Source organism: Cetorhinus maximus, chromosome 29 (genome assembly GCF_964194155.1).
Source record: "Cetorhinus maximus chromosome 29, sCetMax3.hap1.1, whole genome shotgun sequence".
NCBI lineage: Eukaryota > Metazoa > Chordata > Chondrichthyes > Lamniformes > Cetorhinidae > Cetorhinus > Cetorhinus maximus.
Genome location: NC_135907.1, coordinates 15,187,543 through 15,200,798, shown reverse-complemented (window position 1 = coordinate 15,200,798; position 13,256 = coordinate 15,187,543). Strand labels below are relative to the sequence as shown.

Genomic DNA, 13,256 nt, shown 5'->3' with positions numbered 1-13,256 from the left:
TCGAAGAATTTTGATGAACTGGTGGACCTTGTGAAGGGTCATTTTCAACCAAAGCCCTCAGTGACGAAGCAAAGTTCCAAACTTTGCAAAAATGCAAACTCGAGAAATGGAGCTCCAGGGGAGATAGTTGCCTGCTATGTGGCAAGTTTGAAGCAATTACTGGAATACTGTGAGTTTGGTACTTCCCTAAACGACATACTCAGAGATCGTTTAGCATGCGGTGTGATTGAGGACAAGGTTCAGAAGCGATTATTCTCTGAAACAAATTTGGATTTCAATAAAGCACTAGAGGTATCACTGGCCACGGAAAGCGCAGTGAGAGATTCAAAAGCGATACAGGGTGCGCAAAATGGCGCCATCCTCCACATCGGGCAGGAAACCCCAGCCAAAGAGGGCGCGAAAATGCAAGACTCTGCCGAGCAGTGGGAAATAGCCCCTGCTAGCAGGAAGGTGAGAAAAAAATGGCTTAGAAGCAAAAACAAGGAATAATTTCAATAGAGGTAGAAACAAGCAGTCTTTTAACAATTGGCAGCTTAAAAAAATTGAATGTTTTTATTGTCATAGAAATGGAACATAATGAGACAGTGCAAGGAAAGAGTCAAGCAAGCATTTAAACAAAAGAAAAATGCCAGTGTGATCTACAACGTAGAAGAGCCTGAAACAACAAATTCAGATATTTACTCATTGTTTAATCTGAAGGCTGGAAAGACAGAACCAATATATATGTAACAGCGAAAGTAAATGGCAGACCTGTTAGAATGGGAGTGGGCACAAGAGCTTCCACTACAGTGATTGGTGGACATACCTTCAGATATCTGAATAATGGGGAACATCAATTAAGTTTAGAAGAAACAACTGCCCAATTAAAAACATACACGGGTGAAGACATTCAAGTCAAAGGCTTAAGCAGAGTAACTGTCCATTATGGAAGCCGATCGGCAAAGCCAGCCTTGATGGTGGTAGCAGGCGATGGGCCAAGCCTCCTGGGGCGAAACTGGCTAAAGGAGATTAAGTTAGAATGGGCTGAAATTTTCCAGTTGGAGCAAGTGGGTTACCAGAGCTACTTCTAAAGCACGCCACAGTCTTCAAGGACGAACTTGGGAAGATCCAGGGGCTGCAGGCAAAAATTCATGAGGATCAAGAGGCAACCCCCCCCCCAATTCATGAAGGTGAGACCAGTACCTTACACACTGCGAGAAAAGGTCGACACCGAACTGGACAGACTAGAAACACTGAGTGTTATACAACCTGTGCAGTTCTCAGAATTGGCAGTGCCCATAGTCCCCGTCCTTAAACCCAACCAAAGCGTCCAAATTTGTGGAGACTACAAATTGACAGTTCACAAAGTAGCCAAGCTCGACAGACACCCCATACCAAAAATTGAAGACCTGTAGGCCAAGCTGGCATATGGAACCACTGACACGAAGCTTGACATGAGTCATGCTCATCAACAATTAGAGGTAGATAATGCCTCCCAGGAATTTGTCACAATTAATATCCACAAAGCCTTGTACCAATATATTCAATTGCCTTTTGGCATCTCTTCAGCTTGCGCCATCTTCCAGAGAACAATGGAAAGTTTACTGCAGGGACAGCCCCAGGTTGTAGTCCATTCAGATGATGTTTTGGTGACAGGATTCACTGAAAAAGCATTTGGAAAACTTAAAAGAAGTCTTGAAACGTTTCTTGCAGGCTGGAGTGCGTTTAAAAAAAAAATGCACATTCCAAGCGTGGGAGGTAATCTATTTGGGCCACCGGGTAGATTCACAGGGCCTCCACCTGGCTGAGGTGAAAGAGAGGCACCTGTGCCAAAGAACACCTCAGAGTTCAAATCATTCCTAGAAATGATCAACTATTATGGGCGGTTCATACCCAATTTATCTACAGTGCTGGCTTCCCCCTGCATTCTCTACTCAAAAAGAAGCAACGTTGGTCTTGGGAGACGCCCCAGAAAGAAACTTTCATAAAAGGTCAAACAATTGCTGCACTCGTTCAACCTATTGGTACATTATGACCAGAGAAAAGAATTGCTGCTGACATGTGACACATTGCCCTATGGAATGGGAGCAGTGCTCTCTCATTGGATGGACGATGGCTACAGAACGGCCCATGGGATACATATCGGGAACGCTCACCACAGCGGAAAAGGGATACTTGTAGATAGAAAAAGGCCTGTCCATCATCTCTGGTGTCATGAAATTTCACCAGTACGTACGTGGCCACCATTTTACTATTGTTTCAGACCACAAGGCATTGCTAGGATTGTTCAGCGAGGACAAGGCTACACCACCCAAGGCCTCAGCAAGAATACAATGATGGGCTTTAATCCTGGCAGCATATGGGTACACTTTTGTACATAGGCCTGACAGTCAAATCGCAAATGCCGATGCACTTGTCATTTGCCTTTACAAGAAAATGATGAGGAAGTCCCAGTTCCACAGGAACTTGTTTCCTTGCTAAATTTCTTAGGTTCCTCGCCAGTATGCGCTCGACAGATCAGAGGCTGGGCAAGTCGGGACCCAGTCCTATTGCAAGTACGAGAACAAGTGTTACATGGTTGGTGCCCGTATCTGACAAAATGAAACCGTACTTCAGCAGAAGACATGTCAAGATGGTATCATATTGTGGGGAGCTTGATTGATAGTACCTCCAAAGGGAAGAGAGCCATTGTTAACTGAACTACACAGCACATATCCAGGAATATCCTGAATGTAGACCATAGCTCGCAACTACCGATGGTGACCTGGGATGGATGGTGAAATAGGGAGTTTAGACATAGACATAGAAAATAGGAGTAGGAGTAGGCCATTCAGCCCTTTGAGCCTGCTCTGCCATTCATCATGATCATGGCTGATCATCCAACTCAATAGCCTGCTCCTGCTTTCTCCCCATATCCTTTGATCACTTTCGCCCCAAGAGCCAAACCTAACTCCTTCTTGAAAACATACAATGTTTTGGCCTCAATTACTTTCTGTGGTAGCGAATGCCACAGGCTCACCACTCTCTGGGTGAAGAACTTTCTCCTCATCTCAGTCCTAAATGGTCTACCCCATATACTCAGACTGTGACCCCTGGTTCTGGACTCCCCCACCATTGGGAACATCCTTCCTGCATCTACCCTGTCTAGTCCTGTTAGAATTTTATAGGTTTCTATGAGATCCCTCCTCATTTTCCTGAACTCCAGCGAATATAATCCCAATCAACTCTATCTCTCATATGTCAGTCCTGTCATCGCAGGAATTTACCGTCTGGTAAACCTTCGCTGCACTCCCTCTATAGCAAGAACATCCTTTCTCAGATAAGGAGACCAAAACTGCACACAATATTCCAGGTGTGGTCTCACTAAGGCCCAGTATAATTGCAGCAAGACATCCCTGCTCCTGTAGTCGAATCCTCTCGCTATGAAGGCCAACATACCATTTGTTTTCTTTACCGTCTGCTGCACCTGCATGCTTACCTTCAGCGACTGGTGTACGAGGTCTCATTGCACATTCCCCTCTCTCAATTTATAGCCATTCAGATAATAATCTGCCTTCCTGTTTTTGCTACCAAAGTGGATAACCTCACATTTATCCACATTATACTGCATCTGCCATGCATTTGCCCGCTCACTCAGCTTGTCCAAATCACACTGAAGCATCTCTGCATCCTCCTCACAGCTCACCCTCCCACCCAGCTTTGTGTGATCTTTAGTGAATAATTGTGTGTAATGTCAGCGAGTGCCAAAGTTACATTTAACAGCTCTGTTACATTCTTGGGAGTGGCCAGGAAGACCATGGGTGCATTTACACATTGACCATGTGGGGCCTTTCATGGGAACGTTTCTGCTCATTGTGGATGCCCACTCAAAATGGATGGATATATATGAGGTGAAGTCACCAACATCTTCAGCTACAATTGAAAAGTTACGTCAGAGTTTTGCCATTAACGGACTACCAGAAGCAGTCATTTCTGATATTGGCATGGTATTTACGAGCGCTGAGTTTCAGCAGTTTATCAGTCTCAACAGTATCATTCATATAAGAGCTTCACCATACCACCCTTCCTCAAACGGACTGGCCGAAAGGGCGGTTCAAACATTCATGACAGGCATGAGAAAGCTAACTGGAGACTCCTTGGCAACCAAGCCAGCACGCTTTCTTATCCATTATAGGACCACCCCTCACACAACAGCAAGCAAGTGTCACAGCTGCGGAATTATTGATGAAACGGCGTCTCAGGATGAGATTGAGTTTAATACTGCTGAGTTTAGGGGGGGAAGGTGGAAAGGAGTCAGGGAAGTCAGAAAATTAGACATGACTGGTAAAGTCGTGAGAGGAAATTTACCTTGGAAGAAAGGGTGTATGTGAAGAACTTTGGAGAAGGACCAAAAAGTGGTTACTGGGCGAAATAACAGCAGTGACTGGAACTCGATCTTACCACATGGAGGTGGAAGGCCCAGTCATACAGAGACATGTGATCATCTAAGGAACAATGCCCCAAGAAAAGATTCCGCCAGTGTTACCGACCAGGTCAGTGTTTCCTGCTAAGAGAACTCAAACCAGTACAGGCATATCTGATGTTGCGTCAAGAGCGGAGGGTACAGATCTGCAGGAGACATACCGAATCACCTGATGTTCAGGCAACTCAGGAAAAGGAGGTTCCTGGCGAGGCATAGGGAGTTGTAGAGCTGAGATGCTCTACATGCATAAGGAAACCCCCAGAAAAACTGAATTTGTAAATTATTTATCAGTGTAAGTATTTAGCTATTTTGAGGAAATTGTAATTGTAAAGTATTTCTGAGTGAAGGGGGAGGGATGTGATAATTGTGGCTTTATCTGACGTGTAATATACCTTTAAGAAGAATGTTATTAAGGAAGGCGGGGAGAAACAAGACTGTAAACCATGACCTTTGTCTAAACAGGGAGGATTGTCTCCGCCCAATGGCTTCATGGCTGAGTGGATTCTGCCCGTGCATCATCGCATGAACAAAACTGTTATAAACACCTGGTAGCGATGCGTCATTAATTACTTCTGCAATCTCTGATCATGTGGCGTACACTCTCCAACTTGGACACCCTTTCCAATCAGCACTTTCTCATATCCAAAACGCAGCTCAGGCAAATAGATCAATAGGAAGTCAGTAGTAAGTGCTTATATATTTATATAGTAGATTGGACTTTAGAGTAGGATTTATGAATGACTGTCCTTTATCTCTGGACCCTAGCTTTGGTCTTCCCCACAAGTGGAAACATCTTCTCTCTATCTACCCACTTCATAGCCTCACAGACTTCTATCAAGTCACGCCTCAGCCTTATTTCCAGGGAAACTCCTGTTCAGGCTGTCCCAGTAGTTATAACCTCTCAGTTCTGGTATCATCCTTGTAAACCTTTGCACCTTCTCTGGTTCCTCCATATCGTATATGGAGAGCAGAATGGGAATATCCCATTGACAGGAGTGGGGTTGTTGCTGTAGTAAGAGGGTCTGGAACATTAAGGGTCAACCCGGGACTGAGTACAGTACGGCCCACCGGTGATGAAAGAAGACACCTGACCCAGAGCTTAGGTTGGCAGTGTAGAGCTAGGTAACAACATGTAAGGACATATCATGAAGCCCTCGCCATACCTGTACCCTCTACTGTAAATACGTACAGAGTTCAGTTATGTTAATAAAGACTTCTTGGTAGCTTCTACAAGTCTGCTTTGTGGTGTCTAAGCAGTAGTGTCTCCTTACCTGGTAGTGTAGGCAAGTCACAGGTGTAGGAGTTCTTGTAGTTCTCTGGACTGAATTTCTCCTGTAGCTTAACCTGAAGGTTATGAAACTGCCGATAGCGGCGAAATATGAAATACCTGCCACCACCTTTCTGCTTCACCTGAATTGTAAAGACCTGCAGGAAAGACAAAGTCAATCTTATTGAAAAGAGCATGTTATCCCTATTGGAAATGCACGTCAAATACCAAACTCCTGGGCAGGGGCTTCCCAGGGCAAAATTATTTTCCTTTATTCTTTCGTGGGATGCGGGCATCACTGGCAAGGCCAGCATTTGTTGCCCATCCCTAATTATCTCCTTGAACTGAGTGTCTTGCTAGGCCATTTCAGAGGGCAGTTAAGAGTCAACCACATTGTTGTAGGTCTGGAGCCACATGTAGGCCAGACCGGGTAAGGATGGCAGATTTCCTCCCCTAAAGGGGCATTAGTGAACCAGATGGGTTTTTACAACAATTGACAATGGATTCTTGGTCACCATTACTGAGACTAGCTTTGTATTCCAGTTTTATTGATCGAATTTAAATTCCACCAGCTGCCGTGGTGGGATTTGAACTCATGTCCCCCAGAGCATTAGCCTGGGCCTCTGGATTATTAGCCCAGTGACATCAACACAATGCCACTGTCTCTCTCAAAGTGTGTGAGGCACTCAGTTATTGGCACCAGCTTCAACCTCTAGTCTGGGCTCAGATTGTTGACCTCAGCTAAGGTGGTACCAAGGGGCATTGCAATTGGCGTGAGCCACCTTGGTCTCGGAGGAGACCAACCCTGTGCCTGGCTCTGTCTTGGAAACTCTGCTGGGAGGCGCACTTGTATGGGCGTAAGGAGAGGGCGAGGTCGGGTAGGTTGAAAAACTGGCTGCAAACTGCTGAGGATTGGTTGAAGTAGGGGGGCACTGGAACAATTCTCCAGAGGAGAAAAAGGAGGGAGGGAAAAAGAGAATGACAGAAGGAGGGAGGGGAGGGCAGGGCAAGAGCTGAAAGGGGAGAAGGGGAGGGATAAGCAAGGAAGGTGGCGAACGAGAGGGGAGGAAAGGAGAGGCGAAGCTAAGTGAGGAGGTGAGGGGAGGGACAGAGAGGAGGGTTGGGGAGGGAGTGGAGAAGAGCAGGGGAGAGGGTCAGGAGGGCAGTGAAGGGGGGGGTATCAGAGTGGGGGGCGGGGGGGAGAGGAGACGGGAGGGCAGGAAGGTGAGGGATTGGTGACGAGGAGGGGAGATGGAAAAAGAAGGAAGGAGAGGGGAGAGGGACGGGAGGAGGGGAATGTGAGGTGAGGAGATGCCACTTCACTGAAAGTCGAGCTGCTTTGACAAAGGGAGGCAGCTGCCGGTGGGAAAATGGGAGACTTGGCACTGGCTCTGCTCTTGGTAAAGGCGCCTTAACTCAGCCGATGCTTACTTGTGAGGTGTGGCTCAATGGTCTGGAGTGTTCAAGTTAATAATTAATATAACAACAGAAATCAGCTTTCATAAAGAATTCTATCTTGCTTTAAGAAAATAAACAAGGTGAGGCACTGAAGTAATGCGAACAGGCTGTGAGGTTGATGACGTCCAGCTAAACTCCCAGCAGGCTTCCGAGGAAAGTAGGCCTCACACCTGAGAGCAGTGGAGAGAATAAAGAATAAAGTAGATGACCACCGAAGAAGGCAACTTTATTCAGTCTTGGGATCTGGGCATCACTGGCAAGGTTGATGTTTATTGCCCATCTTTATATTTGCCCCTTGGAGAAGGTGGGGTGGGCTTTCTTCATGAACTGCTATTGTCCATGTGGTGAAGCTGTTCCCACAAAGATGGCCAGTTAGGGCCATTTCAGGGGGCAGTTAAGAGTCAACCACATCGCTGTGGGTCTGGAGTCACATGTAGGCCAGACCAGGTAGGCCAGACCAGGTAGGCCAGACAGCAGATTTCCTTCCCTAGGGAGCATGAGTAAACCAGATGGGTTTTTTTTTTACAACAATCTGACAGCTTTGTGATAACTTATACTGATCCCAGCTTTTTTATTTGCTGAGTTTATTTTAAAAGATGAGTTCAAATTCGCAACCCGCTATGATAGGATTTTAACTCGTACACGATCAGATCATTGCTCTCTCTGTGTCGCGCATACTCATGAACGGGCCTAAGGCCGTCACTTTAGGACCTGAAAATTGCCCAAGTCTACCTCAAGTTACCCTGGAAGGTATCTCAAAAATTTGAGCCTCAGGTGAAGCTAGCTGTTTCACGCTGCTACTGTGCAGCGGCAACACCGAGTGGTATTTTCCACGAACAGAATGCTGACGTCAAGACAAAACGATGTCCTGCCTGCCATACAGATGAGCAAAGTGGTGTATGAATTTGTCAGCTGCCCGTGATGCCAGGTATGTAGGCCGTACGCCTCAGCAATTGGTGGATTGTATCAAACAGCACAACCCTTTGGCTGTTCACCACACTGACCAGATTCAACCAATCCACACTTGCAAAACTCAGAATCTAATCTCTGATTCCACGGTTGGACAGCACTTGCTGCACAATCCCGAGTGCGCCGCGAATTACACTAATAACCAATTCAGGGCTGTCAGTCGGATTCGCAATGCACAGCTCACACTTGCCGGAAGCTACATAGATACATACGTAGAGGGACCTGTCCTCTGCAGGAAAAAGGAATAAGTCCAGACCTTGCGCCTCTTTTGAATGCAGCAGAAGGGGACAATGGCTCCCTGGTGCATTCTCCATGGCAATGCCTCGACCAATCAGAGTCAACTTGCCAACCAATCAACGCCCTTTTCTCACACACTGTAAACTTTTGCTCCTTTTGAGATTTTGTATTCTTGAGACTCTGTCAAGATGAGAAGCTTTGTCTCTTATTTTTTCAGCAAGACTCAAGTTCTGTACTACCGAGCGACGAACTCATATTCTCTGCATCATTGGGCCAGTAACATAATTGCAACACCATTGCGGCCATCTTGCTCAGAATCACACAGGGATGAATATTACAGCTCTGCTATTGGAAGGTTTGAAGGTGGAGGGGCCTCGCAAAATGCAGCACATAGATGTGGAATTTAAAATCAATTAACGCAATGTGGAATATAAAGACTATGACAACTATTATCAACTGTCATAAAAACCCATCTGGTTCACTAACGTCGTTGATGGAAGGAAATCTGCCATCCTTAGCTGGTCTGGCCTACATGTGACTCCAGACCCACAGCAATGTGGTTGACTCTTAACTGCCCCTCTGAAATGGCCTTAGCAAGCCACTCAGTTCAAGGGCAATTGGGGATGGGCAACAAATGCCAGCCTTGCCAGTGATGTCCACAGGGAAAAACAATGGTATCAAGGGAAATGGGGACTGGGCAGGAAAGTGAAGTTGTGGAAGAAGATCAGCCATGATCTTATTGAGCGATGGAGCAGACATTAAGCCAAAGAAACCAGCAAAATACTGCAGACGCTGGAAATCCGAAATAAAAAAAAAACCCAGAAAGCGCTGGAAAAACGCAGCCGGTCTGGCAGCATCTACGGAGAGAGAAACAGAGTTAAAGTTTCGAGTCCAATATGACCGAAGAGTCATATTCAGCTTGAAATGTTGGGTTGAGTCAGTCGGCAGCCGGAAGTGTGGTGGGCGGAAGGACGTAATTTGGTGTGAGGCCAAAAAAAACAGTTTCCCGACGTCCGGATGAACTGTGGGAATTCTGGCTCTCGGGACTTTAAAGGTGGGGACGAGCTGCCTGACAAACAATGTCGGGAAGCCCCTTTGCATGTTGTGCACACTCATTCAAAGGCCAGCTCGCTGGAATTAAGTCCCCAGCAGGGGTTGGGAATTAGAACATTCCCTTTTCCGACTCTATAGGAGTGGCGTGCTCCTGGCCAGCTTCACTTCTTCACTTTGTGGTCAGTTGACTCTGCTTTGGCCTTCTTGAGGGCCGCTCATAACTTCACTCATATCAGAGGCTGATAGCACAAGCTGGGGCCAGGGCTGGAAATTGGGGAAGGATTGTTGGGGGGGGGGGTTGGAGAGCGCGGGTAGGGTGGAAGTGTGGAGCGGAGGCTGGACCTGGGAGGCGGGCTAAGAGGGGAGGGGTGGAAGGCAGTCCAGGTGCCCTTTAAATATGGCGTCCGGACCTCCCCCATGAGATAGCGGTGGGGAGGAAGGCTTACTGCCCCGGCCCCCCGCCACCACCATGAGATTCGCCGTGGTGCGCAAGGATGAATAAGTCATGCGCTGAACGGCTCAGGATTGCCTGTGTTCAGCCATTCCACAACCCCCCACCACCCCCCCACCAACACACACACCTCCCCCGCACCCACAGCGGGAATCACTCCCACTTCCATACCCGCCATCGAACTTCGACTTCAGAGCGGGATTTAACCCTGTTTCTCTCTCCCCGCAGATCTGGCCAGACCTCCCGGGCAGAATTTTTACAGCCCGCCGGGCGCGGGGCCCGACCCGCGAGAAGGTGCCGGGCGAGCGCCCGACGTCGTCACACACACTCGCGCGATATTTCACTCGTCGGGTGCGCGCCCTCCGACGATTACGAGGGCAAATAAGCCCCTTTTAATGGCGCAATTGTCCCTGATTTTTCGGTGGCCCGTCCAACCTCACGGTTGGCGGACGGGCGAATCGGCCTTTGCGTTTTTCATCGGACCTCATCCGCGGGCGGGATGAGATTCCCGCGATGCAATAAAATAAAAATAAGCGTCTGCGGGCAGTGTTTTTATCAGCTACATTTTCAGGAGGCTGATGGTGACGCTTTTTTTCCCCCTCCCCACCCCGCTTTTAAAACCTTTATTTTATCTTCTTCGGGCCTGCAGCTCACTGAGGCAGCTGTCTGCCCTCGGGGAACTCTCTGGCAGTGCACACCCACGCCTGTGGAAACGCCCCATCGCCCGCCCTCTTCCCACACCCACCCCACCCACCCCCGGCAGCGTTAATTGGCCAGCCGGTGTGAAATCGCGGTCAGCTGCTGATCGGGCGTGCCCGCCAAAGGTAAAATTCAGGCCTCTGAGTCTTTCCGGCACTTTCTGTTTTAATTTTACACTAAACTGAGGCCCTGTTTCGGGTGGATGTCGAAGATCCCATGGCTCCAGTTGAGATGAGCAGCGGATTTCCCCAGCCCAACGTCCCTCCCCTTTAGCCAACATCACCAGAAGATGGCCATTCATGCGAACATTAGAAATAGGAGCGGCAGTAGGCCATTCGGCCCCTCGAGCCTGCTCCGTCATTCAATAGGATCAAGGCTGATCTGTTTGTGTTTCGAATTCCACGTTCCCAACTACCTCCGATAACCTTTGATTCCCTTGCCTAACAAGAATTTATCTACCTCTGCCTTAAAAATATTCAATGACCCCCCCCTCCACCACCTTCTGAGGCAGAGAGTTCCAAAGTCGCACAACCCTCAGAGAGAAAAATTTCTCCTCATCTCTGTCCTAAAAGGGTGACCCCTCATTTTAAAACAGTGCCCCCTAGTTCTGGACTCACCCACAAGAGGAAACATCCTTTCAACATCCACCTTGTCAAGGCCAGTCAGGATCTTGCATACTTCAATCAAGTCACCCCTCAATCACAGAATCACAGTGCAGAAGAGGCCCTTCGGCCCATCAAGTCTGCACCCGACACGTGAGAAACACCTGACCGACCTACCTAACCCCATTTACCAGCACTTGGCCCATAGCCTTGAATGTTATGACGTGCCAAGTGCTCATCCAGGTACTTTTTAAAGGATGTGAGGCAACCTGCCTCCACCACCCTCCCAGGCAGCGCATTCCAGGCCATCACCACCCTCTGGGTAAAAAAGTTTTTCTACACATCCCCTCCTAAACCTCCTACCCCTCACGTTGAACTTATGACCCCTCGTGACTGACCCTTCAACTAAGGGGAACAGCTGCTCCCTATCCACCCTGTCCATGCCCCTCATAATCTTGTCCACCTCGATCAGGTCGCCCCCCTCAGTCTTCTCTACTCCAACGAAAACAACCCCAAGTCTATCCAGCCTCTCTTCATAACTTAAATGTTTCATCCCAGGCAACACCCTGGTGAATCTCCTCTGCACCCCCTCCAGTGGTAACAAGCCCAGTCTGCCCAACCTTTCCTCATAAGTTTGATTTCTTATCATTCCAGGTTCATTCCAGGGAACCAGTCTAGCCAAGCTCCTCTGACCCACCTTCCTTAAATTTGCAGCCAGCTCACTGCTGCTTGAGGGACCTTGCTGTGCATAAGCTGGCCCGCCACACGCTCGCACAAAATCACACGCAGCTCCCCTTGACCTTGGCCCCTCTTAAGGGTCAGAATACTCACAAAGTGGCTGCTGAATCCTTTGCTCTGCTCTGCATCGGCGATATGGCCAGAGATAGGCACATCACCAGGAAGCTGATCATAATCGCTGAAACGAGAAAGAGAAATCTTTAAGCTGCTGCCTGACTGTCCTGCTTGCAAACTCTGCCCATCTGACTCAGCCACCCTCCCCACCCCACAGGACGCCCCCGGCCAAACTCTCTATTCCTTCGCCTATTCCTCACCTCTCTTCCCTCAATTGTCGCTGCATCTCTGCAGCCGGCACTGCGCCAGGGAAAGCACTGAGATAAAGGAGCAAAATGATTTGCAAGTGCCTTTTGTAAGGTTGAAACCAGATTTGAGGAAGTGTGGCCAGAAGAGCAAGCTTCAGCAGAGCATTCCGCTTTTGGGGAGCTAATTGGCCCTTCTATATATAAACAGTGACTAAGTGCAGATATGAAGAAAGAAATACACTATTTTCTCAGCTGGAGCTGAGTCCGAAACCAGTTTCCCAATTGGAGGCCCTGTCACCTGACCTGTTTTTTTTTTCTCGGACTGGATATTCTGGTTTTTTTTTGAGATCGTTATCTATTAATTTGAGAAGTCTATAAATTGCAGGGTGGAGTTTCTGCAGGCGTCTCTCGATCAGGTGTAACTGGTGCATCAGCTGCAGAGTGAAAGGAACTTGTAATTCCTAAGATAAAAGCAAAACAAAAACTGCGGATGCTGGAAATCCAAAACAAAAATAAAAATACCTGGAAAAACTCAGCAGGTCTGGCAGCATCTGCGGAGAGGAACACAGTTAACGTTTCGAGTCCGTATGACTCTTCAACAGATCTGCCTCGCCTGGCAAAGAGTTCTTATTTCGCAGTTGATAAAGTGCCTCCCGGTTGTTGTCAGCTTAAATCCAGGAGAACGAGGGCAGGCACAGTTTCTTGGCCATTTCTCCTAGACTCGTGCAAATTTTGGGAATCCCCCTCCTTTGGAAACCCCGCTCCTACAGGGTTTGTTGCTTTTTAACAGCTGGAACTGAGCAAGCGGGGCATGGAGAACTGGAATCATCGGATCGCAGAATGGCTACAGCTACAGAGGGAGGCCATTCGGCCCATCCTGTCTGCGCTGGTTCCCTGCAAGAGCAATTTAGCCAGTCCCGCTCCCCACCCCCACCCCCACCGACCCCAAACCCCCACTCTTGACCTGTAGCACTGCCAGTCTTTTCTGAAAGTGGTCTGGCAAGTCATACAGCTGTATCAAACCGTTATGTCCAAGGTA

At 48.1% G+C, this 13,256-nt stretch overlaps 1 protein-coding gene across 1 annotated transcript in view; it reads right to left on the bottom strand.

Moving 5' to 3' along the window:
- Positions 1–12,388, bottom strand: part of ncf4 (neutrophil cytosolic factor 4) — a 56,590-nt gene extending 44,202 nt beyond the window's left edge. Inside the window, exons 1-3 of the mRNA XM_078531626.1 lie at positions 12,230–12,388; positions 12,009–12,093; positions 5,713–5,866 (exon numbers count right to left, since the gene is read on the bottom strand). Of these exons, the coding sequence (XP_078387752.1) occupies positions 5,713–5,866; positions 12,009–12,093; positions 12,230–12,255 (265 nt within the window). The 5' untranslated portion in view covers positions 12,256–12,388. The remainder of the gene's footprint in view (positions 1–5,712; positions 5,867–12,008; positions 12,094–12,229) is intronic.
- Between the last annotated feature and the right edge of the window lie 868 nt (positions 12,389–13,256).